The sequence below is a fragment of the Protobothrops mucrosquamatus genome, unplaced genomic scaffold (assembly GCF_001527695.2).
Source record: "Protobothrops mucrosquamatus isolate PMUCROS unplaced genomic scaffold, P.Mucros_1.0 scaffold2019, whole genome shotgun sequence".
Lineage (NCBI taxonomy): Eukaryota > Metazoa > Chordata > Lepidosauria > Squamata > Viperidae > Protobothrops > Protobothrops mucrosquamatus.
Genome location: NW_015388130.1, coordinates 154,795 through 172,836, shown reverse-complemented (window position 1 = coordinate 172,836; position 18,042 = coordinate 154,795). Strand labels below are relative to the sequence as shown.

The window sequence follows — 18,042 nt, the reverse complement described above, 5'->3', positions numbered from 1 at the left end:
GCCTTTGGCAATGACGGTGGAACAAGCTAGAGTTAGGGGAGATTGGGGGAGTGGTGAGAAGGGGCAGGCAAGGCTAATAGGATGGGGATGGATAGAAGGAGATATGGTAGGAGACAGAGGGTGGACCAGTCTTGGGGAAGGAAACCTCAGTATTTAGTATCAATGTTGCCTTCTAGACCAGGGGTCCCCAACCCCCGGTCTGTGGACCAGTACCAGGGCAGCATGCCAGCAACCAGTCCGCACAAACAAGCAATGCCCCACCCGCGAGATGCAGGCAGCACACAAAACCATGCACCCTCTGGTCCACGGAAAAACCTTTCTCCACAGAACCAGTCCCTGGTGCCCCAAAAGTTGGGAACCTTTGTTCTAGACCTTTGAGCTATACCAGAGGTAGGCAACCTTGGCTCTTTTATGACTGGGGGACTTCAACTCCCAGAATTCCTGAGCCAGCTGTGCTGGCTCAGGAATTCTGGGAGTTGAAGTCCGCCAGTCATAAAAGAGCCAAGGTTGCCTACCCCTGAGCTATACCCTGAAGTCAGTTAACCAGGACTCCAGAAATCCTGTTGTTGCTTAATGTATTGTCAGCCTGTAATAAAGCTGATCTCTTCCAGAATTTAATTGTGGATGAGAGACGTAATCTTTTTTGTATCAACAAAAACTTCGCTGGGCTGGGAGTGGGTGGTATGATGTTATTTATTTGTTTTGTTTATTTATATGATTTATAAAGACTCCCATCTTATACAAGTCACTGGCTGGCATACAAGGATTGAAACCCCCCCATACACACACACACACACACACACACACATGCACACACAGACACACAAAAATCCCATGATATAACCCCAGGCATCCAAAGACAAACAATAACCAGACTCACAGGGGGGGAAAAGCACAGCAAAGCTCATCTAATCACCTGACCCAAATGCCTGGGGAAACAGGCAGGTCTTCAGCGTTTGTCGGGTTTTGTAATGTTCATTGTATTTTATAAAATGCAAAATATTTCCATTATACCTACATACACTAAAAAAAAAACCAGCTAAATATGATAATCTTTAAAATGAAATAAAAAATAATGGAGTCTCCCTCCCAGAATTTGTTTAAAAGGATTAAAAAAAGAAAAAGAAAAACTCAATAAAATTTATATTAAAAACTTAGATATTAAACTTATGAATAGTCACTGGCTTAATAATATATACCATATAGTACTATAGTATAATAAATGCAAATTCTGATTAGTAGAAAATATTGCCTTTTCCAAGCTAGGTAACCCACGCATTTCTAAAAGCCATCCCTTAATATATGGAATAATATAATTTTTCCCATATCTCAATATAATTCCTTTAGCCACCTCCACCCCTACATAATACAGCCACAATTCCTGATAAAGTCAGATTCCAAAGCCTTAGTATATAATTCAACATCACAATGACATCTTTAATATTTAAAATTGACTTATTAATCTATTTATATACATTAAAATACCATTTCAAAAAATAGCAGAAATGGTATAAGATATCTCTCTTATTGGAATCTATGATAGAAGTAAAACTCATAGCATATTTCTGTCAAAAGCTCAAGAATTTTATTAAAGTGGACATTTCTGGGTTTAAATATATTAAAATGGTTTCAAACAGATTTGAGATTAATTAAAATTGCATTAGAGCATATTGAACTGCCTAATTAATGTACCTAAATAGATGGACATTAGGGGTTTTTTTGTGAAAATTTAAATTGAGGGTTCATTGATTATGTGATATCATCATGTGATCATCTGGTATCTTTTTGGAATGGTATTTTAATAGATAGGTATATACTAATAAAGGAGAATATTTGTAGCTCCGGGTTGACATGAGGGGTCATTGGTGAACTTGGTTGTTTCCTTGCAGACATTTCATTAATCCAAACTAGGAAACATCATCAATGCTAGTCACTAGCACTGATGATGTTACCTAGTTTGGGTAATGAAACATCTGCAAGAAAAGCACAAAGGACCCGATAGATAGATAGATAGATAGATAGATAGATAGATAGATAGATAGATAGATAGATAGATAGATAGATAGATAGATAGATAGATAGATAGATAGATAGATAGATGGATGGATGGATGGATGGATGGATGGATGGATGGATGGATGGATGGATGGATGGATGGATGGATGGATGGATGGATGGATGAAAAAAAAAGAGAGAGAGTATTTTCTGTTTAAAATACCCAGCAAAAAGATCTCTGGTTTCCAGTCTTCGGGTTGGTCTATTATTTCTTTGATCCATCTTCTTATTTTAGTCCAGTATTTTTTTGCAACTGGGCATGTCCACCATAAATGATAATATGTTCCATGTACTTTTTTACATTTCCAACATGTTGGCGAATTGTTCTGGAACATCTTGGCAAGCTTTGCTGGTGGAAGATGCCATCTGTAAAACATCTTCAACTGGTTTTCCTTGAATGCCGCTGACATAGTCAATTTTATGTTTATTTCCCATATTTTTTCCCATTTCTCCAATTCTATATTATATCCGAAATTTTTTACCCATCTAATCATTGTGTCTTTGACAACCTCATCTTCCATTTTATATCTCAATAGGTATTTGTATAAATTGCTAATTAATTTTATTTCTGTTCCATGTATAATTTTATACAATTCTTACGGCTCTTTTTGTATTTCATATAATTTTTTGTCCTCTGTATATTTAGATTGAATTTGTGTAAATGTCCACCAGTCAATCTCTCCAATTCTTGTTTTGTTTTCAGATTTCCCTGTTCATTTACTAATTCCTTGTATCTAATTATCTTATTTATATGCAGTAGGTTTGGGTATTTCAGAGCTTCTGTTGGGGATAACCACATTGGAATTCTTATATAATGTTTTTGTTTTATTTTTTCCCAAGTCTGTAGCAATGCATTCCTAACTATGTGTCTTTGAAAGTATCTGTATATTTTATATTTTTCGTCCCATAGGAAAGCATGCCACCCTGCTTGCAAGTGTTTTTCAAGGGCAGCCCCATCTAGAGCGCACTGTAGCAATCCAAACAGGAGGTGACTAAGGAATGAATCACCATAAGCAAGGTCTTCTGGTCCAGAAATGGGCACAAGTGATGCACAAGATGAAATTGTACAAAAGCTTCCCTAACCACGGTTGCCACTTGCTCTTTGAGCAGGAGCTGAGAGTTTAGGAGGACCCTAAAACGGTTTACCAACTCTGTCAAGGATGTAGAGGTAGTCCTTGACTTAAGACCACAATTGAGTCCAAAATTTCTGTTGCTAATTGAGACAATTGTTAAGTGAGTTTTGCCCCATTTTATGACCTTTCTTGCCCATGTTATTGTTAAATGAACCACTGCAGTAGTTAAACTAGTAACACTGTTGTTCAATGAATCTGGCTTCCCCATTGACTTTGCTTCTCAGAAGGTCGCAGAAGGGTATCACATGGCCCCGGAATACTGCAACCGTCACAAATATGAGTCAGTTGCCAAGCATCTGAATTTTGATCACATGATTATGGGGATGCTGCAATGGTCGCAAGTGTGAAAAATGATCACTTTTTTCAGTGCTGTGGTAACTTCGAACAGTCACTACATGAACTGTTGTAAGTCAAGGACTTACAGAGTTAAAGATGGAAAATCCTGAGAACCAGGGGACCTTAAAATCCACAGCTGCTCACTCTTGCCAGGACTGAGCTGAATTTTTTGCTCCTTTATCCAGACCCTCACAGCCTTCAGACATTGGGAAGGGATCCTGACAGCATCAAATGTTTGGGCCAGGCTACAGATGTATAACTGGTTTCATCAGCATACCAGTTACTAAATAAGAAGTTAATAACATTTTGTGAGACTGTAATAATGTCATTCATACACACACACACACATACACATTTTTTTTTAAAGTACAGTAAAATTTTCTGATAAATATAACAACAACAAAAAAAACTAAAGCTTTATGTCTAAGTCTATTTCAACAGCCTGGATTTTAAATCCTTCTTAGAAGTATATATTGTTTTTAATATTTATCTGAATATCTTCCCTGTTAGACAATTTTAAATAAAATGTTTCACCTCTTCCCAGAAACTATATGCAAGCATATAAATGCTGTAACAGCCTTCTGTGGAATTTTCACAATGCCACTCCTTTTGCATTGTGCAAACTGCCAGTGGCAGCATGACAATGCAAAAATAATTTATCAAAAGGTGCTCACTAAAGTTCCATTGTGTGTGAATTCTTTTCCCCGTTAGACATTTCCTGCCTGGTAATATTAATTCTCTGAAACAATTGAGCAATTTCTGTACTATACTTCCTATTTCTATGCTCAATTACATTTACTAGGAAAGGTCTTTGACCCAAAATAGGTAGCTAAACTTCAGCCTTTTCAAGAAAAATTCTTCGAATTATAAGATGATGCTACTGGATCAAGCGAGTGGCTGAGGAAGATCACACACAGACCTTACCTAGTACTTCTAGCAAATAGTATTGGCAACATGATGTCCTCAGTTTTAAGAGGTGGTATACAGGTCTACTGGCTGACTGATAACCTTCTTTGTCTAGTTCCCATCTAAAACAAAACTGGTTTTGAGCCCCTGGTTTGAACATTTTTATCTGGTTGCATTTGCATCCAGATGTTCTGGCCATTAATTTCTTTTAGTCTTTTAGTCTGTGTGGACAATCAAATTAATAATTCAATACATTCAAAGAGCACCAGATTGAGGAGGGCTACTGGCATCTGGAAGATAAAATGGAGTGACAGCCATATAAGGAAAAAACTGCCACAATTTTTATATATATAGTCAGCATTTCAGCTGTTGATTAAAACCATACCACCACCACCACCATCCCACTAATCCTGCTCAGACTGTCTGTAATTAGCACAGCATCTAATTATAGCACCCTGGACTTGCGTGAGGCACCTCCAGGGCTAAGGCTGGAACTTGGCCTAATATCATGAGTCCTGAACCAGTTTCTTCACTATCTGAAGTCAAAAGCTGAGGAAATAAACTTGGCCTGAATTTCATGACACCAAAAACTGCTGTGCCGGAAGGGTTCAACCACCTGAGTCACTGCTGAAATAGTCGTTTGTTCCTCAGAGGAGACTCCTCCCTTTCTGAACTAGCATTAAACTGAAGGCCTATAAGAAAGGAACTTTCTCCTGTGTCTTTCTCAAAGAATGGAATTTCTTCTCTTCAGACGATGATGGCCTAGCTGGCCCTCAAACGCTGGCCTTCTCAGCAAATTGCCAATACAGGTAGTCTTTGACTTACAACCTCAACTGAACCCAAAATCTCTGTTGCTAAGCAAGACACTTAAGTGAATCGTGTACTCTGGCTCCCCCACCCCCATTGACTTTGCTTGTCGGAAACCAGTTAGGAAGGTTACAAATGGTGATCACATGACCCCAGTGCAACTGTCCTAAATACATGTCAAAAGTACAATTTTCAGCATTTCTCACTAATGAAGTCTGGATGTTGTAGCACAGCAACAACTAGAAAATTAGCTTCTCCCATATAGTTAGGCTGGCTTATCAGGCTAAATCATAGTGGTTTATTGTGTTTAATTTTGACTTAACATACTGTATGAACCCAGTTATTATACTTAATACCTTGGCTTTTATATGAATCCAGATGAATCATCTTGTTCCACTAACCATTTTTAAGTGAGATAACCTACCATGATGCGTAACTGAGGTCTGTGTGTCTTGAGCGCTCATCATTCTCACTTGGAATGAAAAATTAATCCTTCAGTTTAAGAAAATGTGCAGACTGGCCTTAGCTTTTCCTTTACATTCATTTTTCAATGTAGTGCTCTTCAAAATATGTTAAATAAGAAATCTTTATGGAAGAGAGCAACCTAACATATATGGAGGACATTAGAATATTAATTTTTATTTAAGTATAATGATATTTGAATATGAATAGTCTTACCAACTTGGTCAAGTTCAAGAACGAAATAAGAAACACCTGTGGACTTGAACAGATCCTTCACCTACATAAAGCACAACATTTCAATAAGATTAGCAACTAGAATTTTTAAAATATACCCTCCCATTTTGCAGGTTAGGGTATACTATATTATAATACTATAATCAATATACAGTGAGAACAATAGCACTTTCTTCTTCTCTTGTACCATTTTTCCTGATGAAGTGTTAAATAGAACTCAAATGTCTGTATGCCATTCAAATTTACTTACTAACTTAAATATAACTTTTGAAATGATGAACATAGTTTTCTTTCTTTTAAAACATTTTTTGCTATTTTAAGGTATTGTGGGATAGGTTTTATAAAGAAAATTGTGTGAGCTTGCTGTTTAGAATAATAGAATCCACAACATTTTAATAGGGACCATGCTTGGCTTCTGAGGTGTGTGTCAAGGATGGAACTGCATAAATTTCGTGAAATTCATATTAAATACTCTTTCCCCACTCCTTTGGGTAACAAGGTGTTGGAACCCCAATAGGGTGATGGTGTCATTTAGATCAGGGCTTTTCAACCTTTTCATCCATTGTACCACTTTTAGGATATGGCAATATCCGAGTACCACCAGTCGCCTAGCAAGGTGTCAAAAACTTGATGACCCCCCCAAAAAAGGAAAAAAGTGATAAAGTACAGGTAGTCCTCGACTTACAACAGTTCGCTTAGTGACTGTTCGAAGTTACAATGGCACTGAAAAAGGTGCCCCCCAAGCCACCGCTGAGCAAGACACCTGCCTGCCCACCCAGCGGCACTCTTCCTCCTGTCCGAGGTTTTCATTGTTGTGAGCATTTCTGTTGAGGATTGGCAGCTGGGGTGGGATGGGGGGTGTTTGGTTTTTATTCCCCCCCCCCCCGTCTGCTGGGTGGTTGCAGCAGGTTTTGGTCACTTCACATGACCCTGGGATACTGTGACCGTCATAAATATGAATCAGTGGCCAAGCATCTGAATGTAAATCACAAGACCCTGGAGATCCTGCAACATTCCTGCTGATTGGCGCTTCTTCTGGGCTCAGCAGAAGCACCAGGATCAGCGCCGAGCTCCAGCTGGAGCCTGGTGCTGATCCTGGTGCTTCCGCTGAGCCCTGACAGCCCGAAGAAGCGCCGATCAGCTGGAAAGCGGCACTGATCCTGACGCTTCCACTGAGCTCTGACAGCCCTGCAGCTCCAGCCATCTCTCGTTCAGGCTTGTACGGTGCTGCCACCAGTTCAGCTCATTCCCCTCCCCCGCTACCACTTTTCTAGGATGGTCACGTACCACCTGCCAGGTGCCAATGTACCACAGGTGGTACCCGTACCACTGGTTGAAAAGCCCTGGTTTAGATTGCCATTTAATCATTATATTATTGTTATTGGTTTATGTTTTGTGGATTTTTTCTAAAGTTTTGCTGAATTTCCTGTAAGCAGCCCACAATCACCTTGCTTCAGTTGGGCAATCATTTAAATATTTTAAATAAATACATAAATCAAATACAGTTACTGTGTGTTCCTCTTTGGCCCTATACTTCAGACATTTTCTATCCTTTCACACAAAACCTCACAAATGGAAAAACCGTTTGGTAGCCATATCTAATATTTTTGAATGCCGCACAGGGCCCTCGAAGCAAGGGCACTCAGAGCCACATGTGGGTAGCCCATCAATTGAATAACATATGCAAAGAGGCAGAATGAGACAACTTGGTGCAGACAATTCACTGCAGACAACTCGCCATGGACAGCTCATCACGACCAACTCACTGTGGACAATTTAACAATTCTACTTTATTATTAAAAATAAATTTTAAAAATATTTTAATTTTTGCCATTCACATTTCATTCTGTCTCTCCTTTTGTATCCTTTCTTTAATGATTCTATTCTACTATTTCTTTAATTTTAGTGTAACTTTTGTCCTGCAGTGCGTTGTCCTGCAGCACATTGGCTGTGGCAAGTTGGCCATGGTGAGTTGTCATAGACTTGCAAAGAGGGGGGGGTGGCCTTTTGCCTTTGCAGTGACTTTAAACCATGGAATTTCCTCTCTAGGAATTGATCCTTTCATATCTTTTTCATTCTTAGATTAAGGCAGGCGGTCTGCTCAAATGGGTTGGCATTCCCCTGGTTGCTTCCTTCCCAGTCACCTGAGTTGGATCAGCATAAACAGCACTGAGAATGTAGTTTTTATTTAAAATTTATTTGGTTAATTTGAATTAAAGTGAAGCTGTTTAGCTCAGCAGATTGCAGCTTCAGGGTTGGGTTTAAAGACAGAGATACAATCATTGAAATAAATGAAAATGCACATACTGTAAATATAATTCATGGGTCTCTTCTAAGACAATTAAACTGGAATTCTACCCATTTTAGTGAAATAAAATAAATAGATGAAAATGACTGGTGGTAGAGTCTGATTGTAGATTGCTTAAAAACATCTCCTATATTCATTGGATCTTTCTTATTAATTAATAAACGAATGAAAGTGTTTTTTCTTCCTGTAAGCAAGACAAATATCTTATTACAGATAGTCTTCCACTTACAGCCATTCATTTAGTGACCATTCAAAGTTACAATGGCTCTGAAAAAGTGACTTGTGACTGTTTTTCACACTTACGACCATTGTAGCATCCCTGTAGTCACGTCACCAAAAATCAGACACTTGGCGACTGGCATGTATTTATGATAGTTGCCGTATCCTGGGCTTATGTGATCACCTGTTGTGACCTTCTGACAACCAAAGTCAATGGGGAAGTCAGATTCATTTAAAAACCTAATATAACAACTGCAGTGATTGGCTTAAAAACTATGTCAGGAAAGGTCGTAAAATGGGGGGGGGGGAACTCACTTAACAAACTGTCTTGTTTAGCAATGGAAATTGTTTGGCCTCAATTGTGGTCATACAGTAAATCAAAGACTACCTATAGTGCACGTTCATCTTTAAGATTTATAAAATGGATTTCATTGATTTCATATATAAGAGATTCAGAAAAACTACAGCTTGCATTTAGATTTGTTCAGCAGAATTAAAGCAGAAAAAAAATGTTTTATTTATTCATTAGATTTGTTTGCCACCCATCTCACCTCAAGGCGACTCGTTAAACTGTTTCCCTTTTCAGACTATTTAATCTTCATATTTTAGCCAATACTTTTAGATAAAATAGGCAACAATTAGCTACCACTTGCCAGAATAAGCCATTAAATGGCCCATGCTTAATCTGATAAATGTCATCATCATAACTCTCCTGCCAAGATGGCCAATGCTAGGCAGGAAGGCCGCTAAGAAATTGTGGAAACTGTTGACCTATACATCTGAACAATAACAGATTTGGAATGATTATATAACAAGAACAGAGAAACACAGAAAGCTGCCACAGACAGTCTACATTTTACCAACTCAGTATCAGGGCAATTAATTGCCAACATTCTCCAGTGTTTCATTTAGACCAGAGATGGAAAACTATGGCCCTTTGATGACTTGTGGACTTCAACTCCCAGAATTCCTGAGCCAAAGGGTCATAGTTCCCCGCTCCTGATTTAGATACACATTCTGCATCAGAAAACAAATGCATTACCTTTGCACAGAATTTGCAGGTGGTATCGCTGAAAATCATGACACTATTTTCATCAATGAGTGTCTGGATCGCTAATTTCCAGTCTTTCTTATTAATAGCAGCCTCCACATTTTTTCCTTTGCCATAAATATGGAATGCCTTCTGAGTAACATTTTTGGTGGCTGCAAGAAAAATAAATATTATTATTGTAATGAACCAGATTACAGCTCTTTTCCTGAATTTGATACCATCCAGATGTATTGCAGCAGCCATTTCCAGAATTACTGACTGAGAAGTCCAAGAGTTGGAATATGGAGGGATTAGGGAAGCCTAGGTATCAAGAAAGTTTACTCTTAACCCTCAAAGTAAATTAAAAGACACTATTAATTAGAGTGGGTCTAGCCAAGCCATGTGAGATTTTGTTTAGATGCATTGTTTTCTGTTTCTATAAAACCTGATGGAGGATTTTACTCAGACTAACACCCAGAGTATAGGAATTTAATCAGCAAAAAAAATGTAAGAAAAAAAGTTAAAGAAAGATAGACTAAATGTCAGTGCACAGGAACTACATCTAACATTACTGGGAGTAAAAGGCCCCCAAAAGTGGGCTAAAATTTTTGGTGTGGGGATATGGATGTTTTAAATTATTCTTTTTTTCAATAATGTAAAGTCTACCACTGAAAGGTTGTACATAACTCTAGAAAGACATTTGCAGCATTACATACAGCTAGAGCCATAGAACTGTTTTTATGATATGTCTTACTGGAGACATATAAAAACTCCCTCTTTACGACTCTGTAGTCCCTATTTGAGGTAGAGTTGGGCAACTGGATGGAACTGAGCATTTACTGACTGGATGCCCTTCCTGACATCTACACGGACTTTACATCACATATTTTTTTCTTTGCGCCCTAGGAGAGAAACATCTGCTGCAATCTAGGATTGAACTCTCAACCTTCCAAGTGGGAGGCGAGCATCTTCACCACTAGGCCACCACTATGCAGTCCCGTTTTGATACAGGAACTAAATTGTGCATTGGATGCACTGATAGCTGACACAATGCTTTTAATGGCTAGGAAAATGAAAGGGGTGAGTTATTGACTATCTTGTTATACCTTTCCCACAACTGAACTTCTGAAATTCTTTCCTTTCCTTCATTAATTCTTTCCTTTCCTTATTAATATATCTACTTTTCTATTAATAATCTAAATTACAAATAAAGATACTGGTGGTGCAGTGGTTAGAATGCAGTACCGCAGGCTACTTCTGCTGACTTCTGACTGCCTGCAATTTGGCAGTTCGAGTCTCACCGGCTCAAGGTTGACTCAGCCTTTCATCCTTCTGAGGTCGGTAAAATGAGGAGCCAAATTGTTGGGGGCAATACGCTGACTCTGTAAACCGCTCAGAGAGGGCTGTAAAGCACTGCGGAGTTGTATGTAAGTCTAAATGCTATTGTTATTGCTATCTGTTGAAAAGGCGGGTTTAGTCCAGGTTCACATACTTTTAGTGCATTTGGTCTCCCTTATTTCAAGATGTCCAATGGAGGTAAACCTAGAAATGTAGTTGGATAAAATTATCAATATATCCACAATGAGATGGAAGTCAAGAAGTAAAATATAATGTTACTTAAATTGTGCTTTATATGTTTTGTGCTCCTTATTAAGAAATACTGTTATTAATGTGGCTGCAAAAGAGGAAAAGGATGAAAATTATAGAGCAGATATTGTGATGTAGCTTGATGTCACAATGAGGACATTCTCCAGAAAGTATCATGAACCCCTTAGGCCCAAACACCACAATACAAGCATGATGCATTAATCATAGCCAGCTGAGCATTTCCATAAGGTCGCCACCGGCTTCTCTTCTGACAGGTATACAGGAATTTAGTTATGCAGCTTCAATTAAAGTTAATTGAGTTGTTTTTGTGCACCTAAAGAAATTAGGTTTTAACCTTGAGACATTTCTATCAGTATTCACAATCTAAATTACACATTCCTAGCAGTAGAACAAGATCTAGCCAAATAAATCCAGTTTTTCCAGAATACGCTCAGTTTTGTTCCTTTGAAACAACTGATGTTCTGATTGGGTAAATATTTAGGTAGATCAGGGACAGATTTAGAGTCAAGAGAAGTCATTACTTGCAGGTTTGGTCTACTGAATCGGTACCTCAAACCATTTGTGGATTTCAGCAACCAGAGTGACAGCAAATTTTGCAGTGGCAAAGCTGCAAAGTTTAGCTTTCAAATCTTGATGTGTGGCTACGTCAGAGACTTAGATGAGAACTGTTGAATCTCGGTGTACTTTAACATAGAATGTCTACTATTTGGGGCTATTTTTTTCTTGGTGATTTCATGTTTCCATTAAAAAAAGGGCAATAGAGAGGCCAGCTGTGATTTTGAGTAATAACACTCGTGAGGTGATTGTAATTTTTCTTCCGACTAAATATCCTGTTCCTGGCCTGACTTATACTTCTGCCCATTTACTGTTGAGCTACTATTACATCTACAAAAACAAGTTAGTTCTTTCCTTCTTCAAAATGCTCAACAGTGGTTGGATGATTTTGGATCCTAAAATTAATGGTCTTTCCTTATATGGTTTGTTGTATTAGCTCACATTTAAATGTGGAAAGACAGTAGCGCTGTCTTTGGGGGCCCCCTGCCGGTCATTCTGATAAACAGGGTCAAGGAAATATGGCCTAAGTCCCACGCTGACATATAACAAATCCAGGATGCCAACTGGAGACGTGGCAAGACTAATATTGATGCTTCTGACAAAATAATTGTCTCTGACCTACTTTAAAAAGTGTAAATAAGCAGCAGGACAACTGATCTTAGATATTCTACACCATGTATAGCCTGCAAGTACAAACATGCACCCCGATGGCACTGAGTTTAACTCAAATGGACAGGACAATGCCAAGTAGTTTACTATTTGTTATTTAAATTAGAAATAACAATTACAGGATATTTATTAAGTGCCTTTTTGTTTTAAATCTGAAAATTACCCGATTACATCTGTCATACTTTCAAAATAATACCCAAACTATATTGTTGTAATACAGCTGCCTCTTTTCATTCATAAAATAAAGGCTCCTCCCCTTTTTAATCTGCACTCACTTGATTCCTCATTGATACTGTTGTATCCTCTCTGCTTTGCACCATGTGGGAAAAGTCGAATGCTCTCTATGCAAAAGGTTTCTTGACAGCACCTGCATATGACTGTGTTTTGAATCAGAACAAAAGAATATTTTATGCCAATTTTCCATCTCCTGTTGCTCAATACATTAGGACTTACTTATCTAGCGCCTGCTGACATAAACAGGCCCAAATTATAGACATTTTCCATTCAAGTTAGGAGGATTAAATTCTGCTCTTTCCACTTTCATACTTCCTTTTTTAGGTACCACTTCAATGCTGACATGAAAAAAGATCCCCTCCTTTTCCAAGGCATTTCCTTTAAAAGGCCTAAAAACGCCTTTCAGTGAAAGAAACAATAAAAAAAACCTAGCATTTACAAAATGGCAAATTATTAGTAATAGCCACAAAACCTTATTTGACAAATAAGCAAAATGTATTTGTTTATTTGCTTGTATCCTGCCGTTATGCTGCTGATACAGTTCTACAGAGGAATTATTGAGTCTGTCGTTTGTACTTCTTTAACGATCTGGTTTGGCACAACAACTAAACAGGACAGGTACAGACTCCAACGGATAGTTAGGACTGCAGAAAAAACCATTGCAACCAGCCTGCCTTCCATAGAAGACCTGTATATTGCACGGATCAGAAGGCTGAGAAAAAAACTGCAGACCCCTTGCACCCTGGACATAAAATGTTTCAACTCCTCCCCTCGGGATGGCGCTATAGGGCATTACATGCCAAAGCAACTAGACACAGGGACAGTTTTTCCCCCATGCCATCACTCTGCTGAACACTTAATTCCCACATAATTCTTATGCCTAAGGATATTTATTTTATTTATTTATTTATTATTTAGATTTATATCCCGCCCTTCTCCCGTAGGACTCAGGGCGGCGGACAATCAATTAAAATACACAAATAACAATACGAATTTAAAATTAATTAAAAGGAATATTAGAGAATTGTCCAATTTAAAATATTGATTAAAACCCCTCTAAAAATTACCCTAGGCCAGTCCTGCGAGCTGNAAAGGAAGGGAGATCAGGGATAACCCTGATCTCTGGGGGCAGTTCATTCCAGAGGGTGGGAGCTCCCACAGAGAAGGCCCTCCCCCTTGGGGTCGCCAGCCGGCACTGTTTGGCCGACGGCACCCTGAGGAGGCCCACTCTATGGGAGCGTACAGGTCGATGGGAGGTGATCTGCGGCAGGAGGCGGTCTCGAAGGTATTTACTCATGTAGTAGGGCTGTATTACTATTATCCTTCTCAGCTTTCCTATTACTTTCTCCTATTAGTATCTTATGATTGTGTCACTTGTTTGTATGTACATTGAGAGCTTATGCACCGGAGACAAATTCCTTGTGTGTCCAATCACACTCCATTCCATTCTATTCTACTTTTATAAATAACGTAAGGCAACAACCATACCTAATATTCCTTCCTCCTCCTCTTTTTCCCACAACCACAACCTTGTGAGGTGGTCTGGGCTGAGAGAGAGTGACTGGTCCAGAGTCACCCAGCCAGCTGTCATGATTAGGGCAGGACTAGGCAGAATTCACAGTCTCCACTAAACCAAGGTATCAATATTGGCTAATCCAAGTTTTATCTCCCTGGACCCAATCCGGCCCTTTAAAAAAACTGGAAATCAAACGGGCACAGCCGAATAACAAAATTACAAAGATATGGCACCCTCTGGTCCTTCCTGTTCTTTGGTTGCCACTCAGTGGAATCTGGAAGATCTTGGAGCACACAAACCTCTCTTATATGTTGGGAATATTTGGGCAAGCAGACTTGTGCTATTAGAAACACTTCAGTTGGAATATAAATGCCCCTTGCAGCCTTACTTTGGCACTTCAGCACTAAAAAGAAAATATAGAAAGTGATTGGATTCACATGTCATGCATTTTTTTTAAGTTAGCTTCAATAAAGGAAAATATTTGTAGCTCAGGGTTGAAATTAGGGGTCTTTGTGCTCTCTAAGCTTGGTTGTTTTCTTGCAGATATTTCAGTGTTCCGTTGCAGATGAGCACTGATGATGTTACCTAGTTTGGGTAATGAAACATCTGCAAGAAAACAATCAAGCTCAGAGAGCACCAAAGACCCCTAACCATTCAAAATTATGAAAGTCTTGGGAAAATGTAACTTATGAACTTTACTCACTTTTATGATCATTGTACCTCCCCCATGGGCATGTGCTTGCAACTGGTTGCAGTCTCCTGTGGTGATGTGATCGCAATTTGTGACCTTTTTTGCTGATTTCCAACCCAAAAAAAGGGCAAAAAATGCCCATTGGAGAAACTGGATTTGCTTAACCACCACTATAAAAATTGTCATAAAATCAGGTCCAATTTGACTTATGACCGCAGTGACTTACAATGGAAATTCCAATTCCAATTGTGGTTATAAATCAAGGACCAATTATGTTTTTGTCTTCTGCCAGAAAAGAAATTACACCCCGTCAGCATTAAGTTTCTGAGTGAAGGAGGGAGCTGGAATTTAGGATAGACAACAAAGGTGCTCATAAGAGAGTTAAATAATGTAAGTAAATTTAATCTCTAGAGCCAAAGGGATTATATTTTATGACTGTAAAGAAAACCAGCAGAGTTGGTAAACTGTTGGCAAACTTTGAGAACTGGAGGTCTGGTAAGGTCTCAGAGAAGAGCAAATATTGTCTTCAAGAAAGAAAATTCCAGGAAACCACAGACTTTTCACCTTGACATCTATACCAGGTGACATCCTCAGTTTATCAAACATCATGTTTGCATGCTACAATTAACAAGAGGCAGTATGAGATTGTTAGAAACAAATCATACCAGTTAACCTGGGCATCTTTTTTTTTTTTAACAGAGTAGATCAGGGAAATACCATAAGCATACAGTAATATACTTGAACATCAGCAAAACCTTTGGCAGAAGATTTTTATTATATTCTTCTTACAGTAATAGAATAGTACATTGTGATTAGGTGGATTTGCAAACAGTGAATGACCAGGTTCAAGGTGTGCTCATCCATAGCTCTAAATTAACTTGGAGGGAAGAATCAGATGAATGGGCAGGTCATTCACCTTTAGGAGGCCTGCTGAGTTTTGCACCACTGAACAAGAATATAGTTTATTGTTATTGTTCATTCACTAGAGAAGCATCATATACACCACACAATCAAAAGATTGATTGAGACACGTTTGCTGCCAAACATGCACACACCAAAGTAACCACATGGCATGGCTTTTTAAACATGTGTGGGTTGCTATGTTGCCTGAACACAAAACAGTAGCAGATTTGAAACCAGTATTGATACTGGCTGAGGAATTCTGGGAGTTGAAGTCGACAAGTCATAAAAGGGCCAAGTTTGAAGACCCCTGCACTAAACCATCAGCCTTGATTAATGAGACATATATAACAGTTGCTAACAAAGCAGCTTTTTGATCTTAGCATGTTGCATTGCATCCATAGCTATCTGATCCCTAACTGGGGTGCTTCTGCTTTGGGTACAGCAGATGCGTTTGGGAAGAAAGAAGGGTGCCCGTCTTTCTACCAGTGTGTTATTTATTATATTCAATGGCCTTTCTTTCGAACCAGCCTCCTGAGATTTTCTTCCTTCAAAACCTGTGCTCTAGACCAGTGGTGGCGAACCTATGGCATGTGTACCAGAGGCGGCATTTAGAGCCCTCTCTGTGGGCGTGGGCACCGGTGCCCAGCCCCGCCTCCCCCTGCAGCCCCCTCCCCAGTAGCCCCCGAGAGGAGAGTTGCCCCCAGGCACGGCCCACACAGAGCAGCGCAGCCAAGGACATGGCAGCCGGGCAGCGGGGACAAGTCTCCGCCCTCGCACCCTGTCACACTCAAATGATGCTGCGAGGCACGGGCAGAGGGCATGGCCGCCAAGGCGCTGCTGGACCGCCTGAGCGATCTGCTGCGGCGGGCCATGGAGGTGGTAGATGGCCCTGTGGGCAGGTGGGGCAGAGGATGGACAGGGGTGGGGTGGTGGTTTTGGGGCATTCAATCTCTAAAAAGTTTGCCACCACTGCTCTAGGCTGAGCTGCAAGCCCTGAGAGTGGGGGATGGGGGAAAGAGCAGTGAGAAATTCCAATGTGAACATAATTTGATCAACTCTAAAACCCCTGATCTTTATGATCAAGAAGAAACCACTTGTTTTGTCCACCTGTTGTGAGAAAGTAACATTTTATGTTGTGTTGGGCTCTTTGGAGAAGGAGGAAATAGGAAGATAAAGAGTACCTATAAGGCACTGATGTTTATCATTCATAAAAGAGGTTCTAGCTGTAAATGCAGTTTTTTGGGGGAAAGTGCTGGGAGGAAAAAGCAACATTGGATTAGAAAAAGGTTCGGAGAGCTTTAAGACTGAGGAGTCTTCTTTACTAAACTTTTCCTCCTTAGCCAGATTTCTGGATGGATCAGAGGGGGGAAAATCAGGTAAGTTGCAAAGAGCTGGATCCCCGGAACAATTTTTTAACCGGCAGTGGGATAATAAAGAAGCAACTTGCTTTGAAGCACAGGACGAGGGGGGACATGATAGCAGTGTTCCAATATCTCAGGGGCTGCCATAAAGAAGAGGGAGTCAAGCTATTTTCCAAAGCGCCTGGAGGCAGGACAAGAAGCAACGGGTGGAAACTAATCAAGGAGAGAAACAACTTAGAACTAAGGAGAAACTTCCTGACAGTGAGAACAATTAACCAGTGGAACAACCTGCCTCCAGAAGCGGTGAATGCTCCAACACTGGAAGTTTTTAAGAAGAGACTGGACAGCCATTTGTCCGAAATGGTATAGGGTTTCCTGCCTGAGCAGGGGGTTGGACTAGATGACCTTCAAGGTCCCTTCCAACTTTACNTATTATTATTATTATTATTATTATTATTATTATTATTATTATTATTATTACCTTCTGTAAAATGGATGATGCATTTGCACAACAGGCTTGCCCATGATTAATATGACTATAATTTACTGAATCCAATTTGCAAAACTCTCCATTGGGCCATCAACTATTTGCACAGGCTAGGCTAGAGTCATACAACATGCTAAGCCATGGGTGGCTAGTGTGTATATCCTGTGAATGCAGCCTGCAGCTGATTTCAAGCATCAGGCCAGCTATGATTTGTCTGGAAAAAAAAATGTAAGTGGCTGAATTCACACCGCACGCCCAGCTAAAAAGCCAACCAAGACTCGGAGCTTAACCCATTTCACTCTTCTTCTCGTCAGCATCCACTTCGCCAGCCAGCACAACCCACCTTCGAAGGGCGTGGCGCTGCTCCGCTGCTCCTCGGGTGCCTGGTGGACAACTCGGCCCTTCCGCGCTGAGTTGCCCATGGCCGGGCTGGTCGCCTCCAGAGTCCGTCTTCCCGCTCTTTACGACCTCTCCTGGCCGCTAAGCGAAACGTCGGGTGTCCGGAACGCTAGACTCTCCCTTCTCCTC

General features: G+C 39.9%; 1 protein-coding gene across 1 annotated transcript in view; it reads right to left on the bottom strand.

The window, feature by feature from the left end:
• Window positions 1-18,042, bottom strand: part of TXNRD1 (thioredoxin reductase 1) — a gene marked incomplete in the record, with an annotated part of 55,403 nt that extends 37,361 nt beyond the window's left edge. The window contains 3 exon segments of the mRNA XM_015823873.1: window positions 5,916-5,976; window positions 9,503-9,663; window positions 17,858-18,042. Coding sequence (XP_015679359.1) covers window positions 5,916-5,976; window positions 9,503-9,663; window positions 17,858-17,936 — 301 coding nt within the window.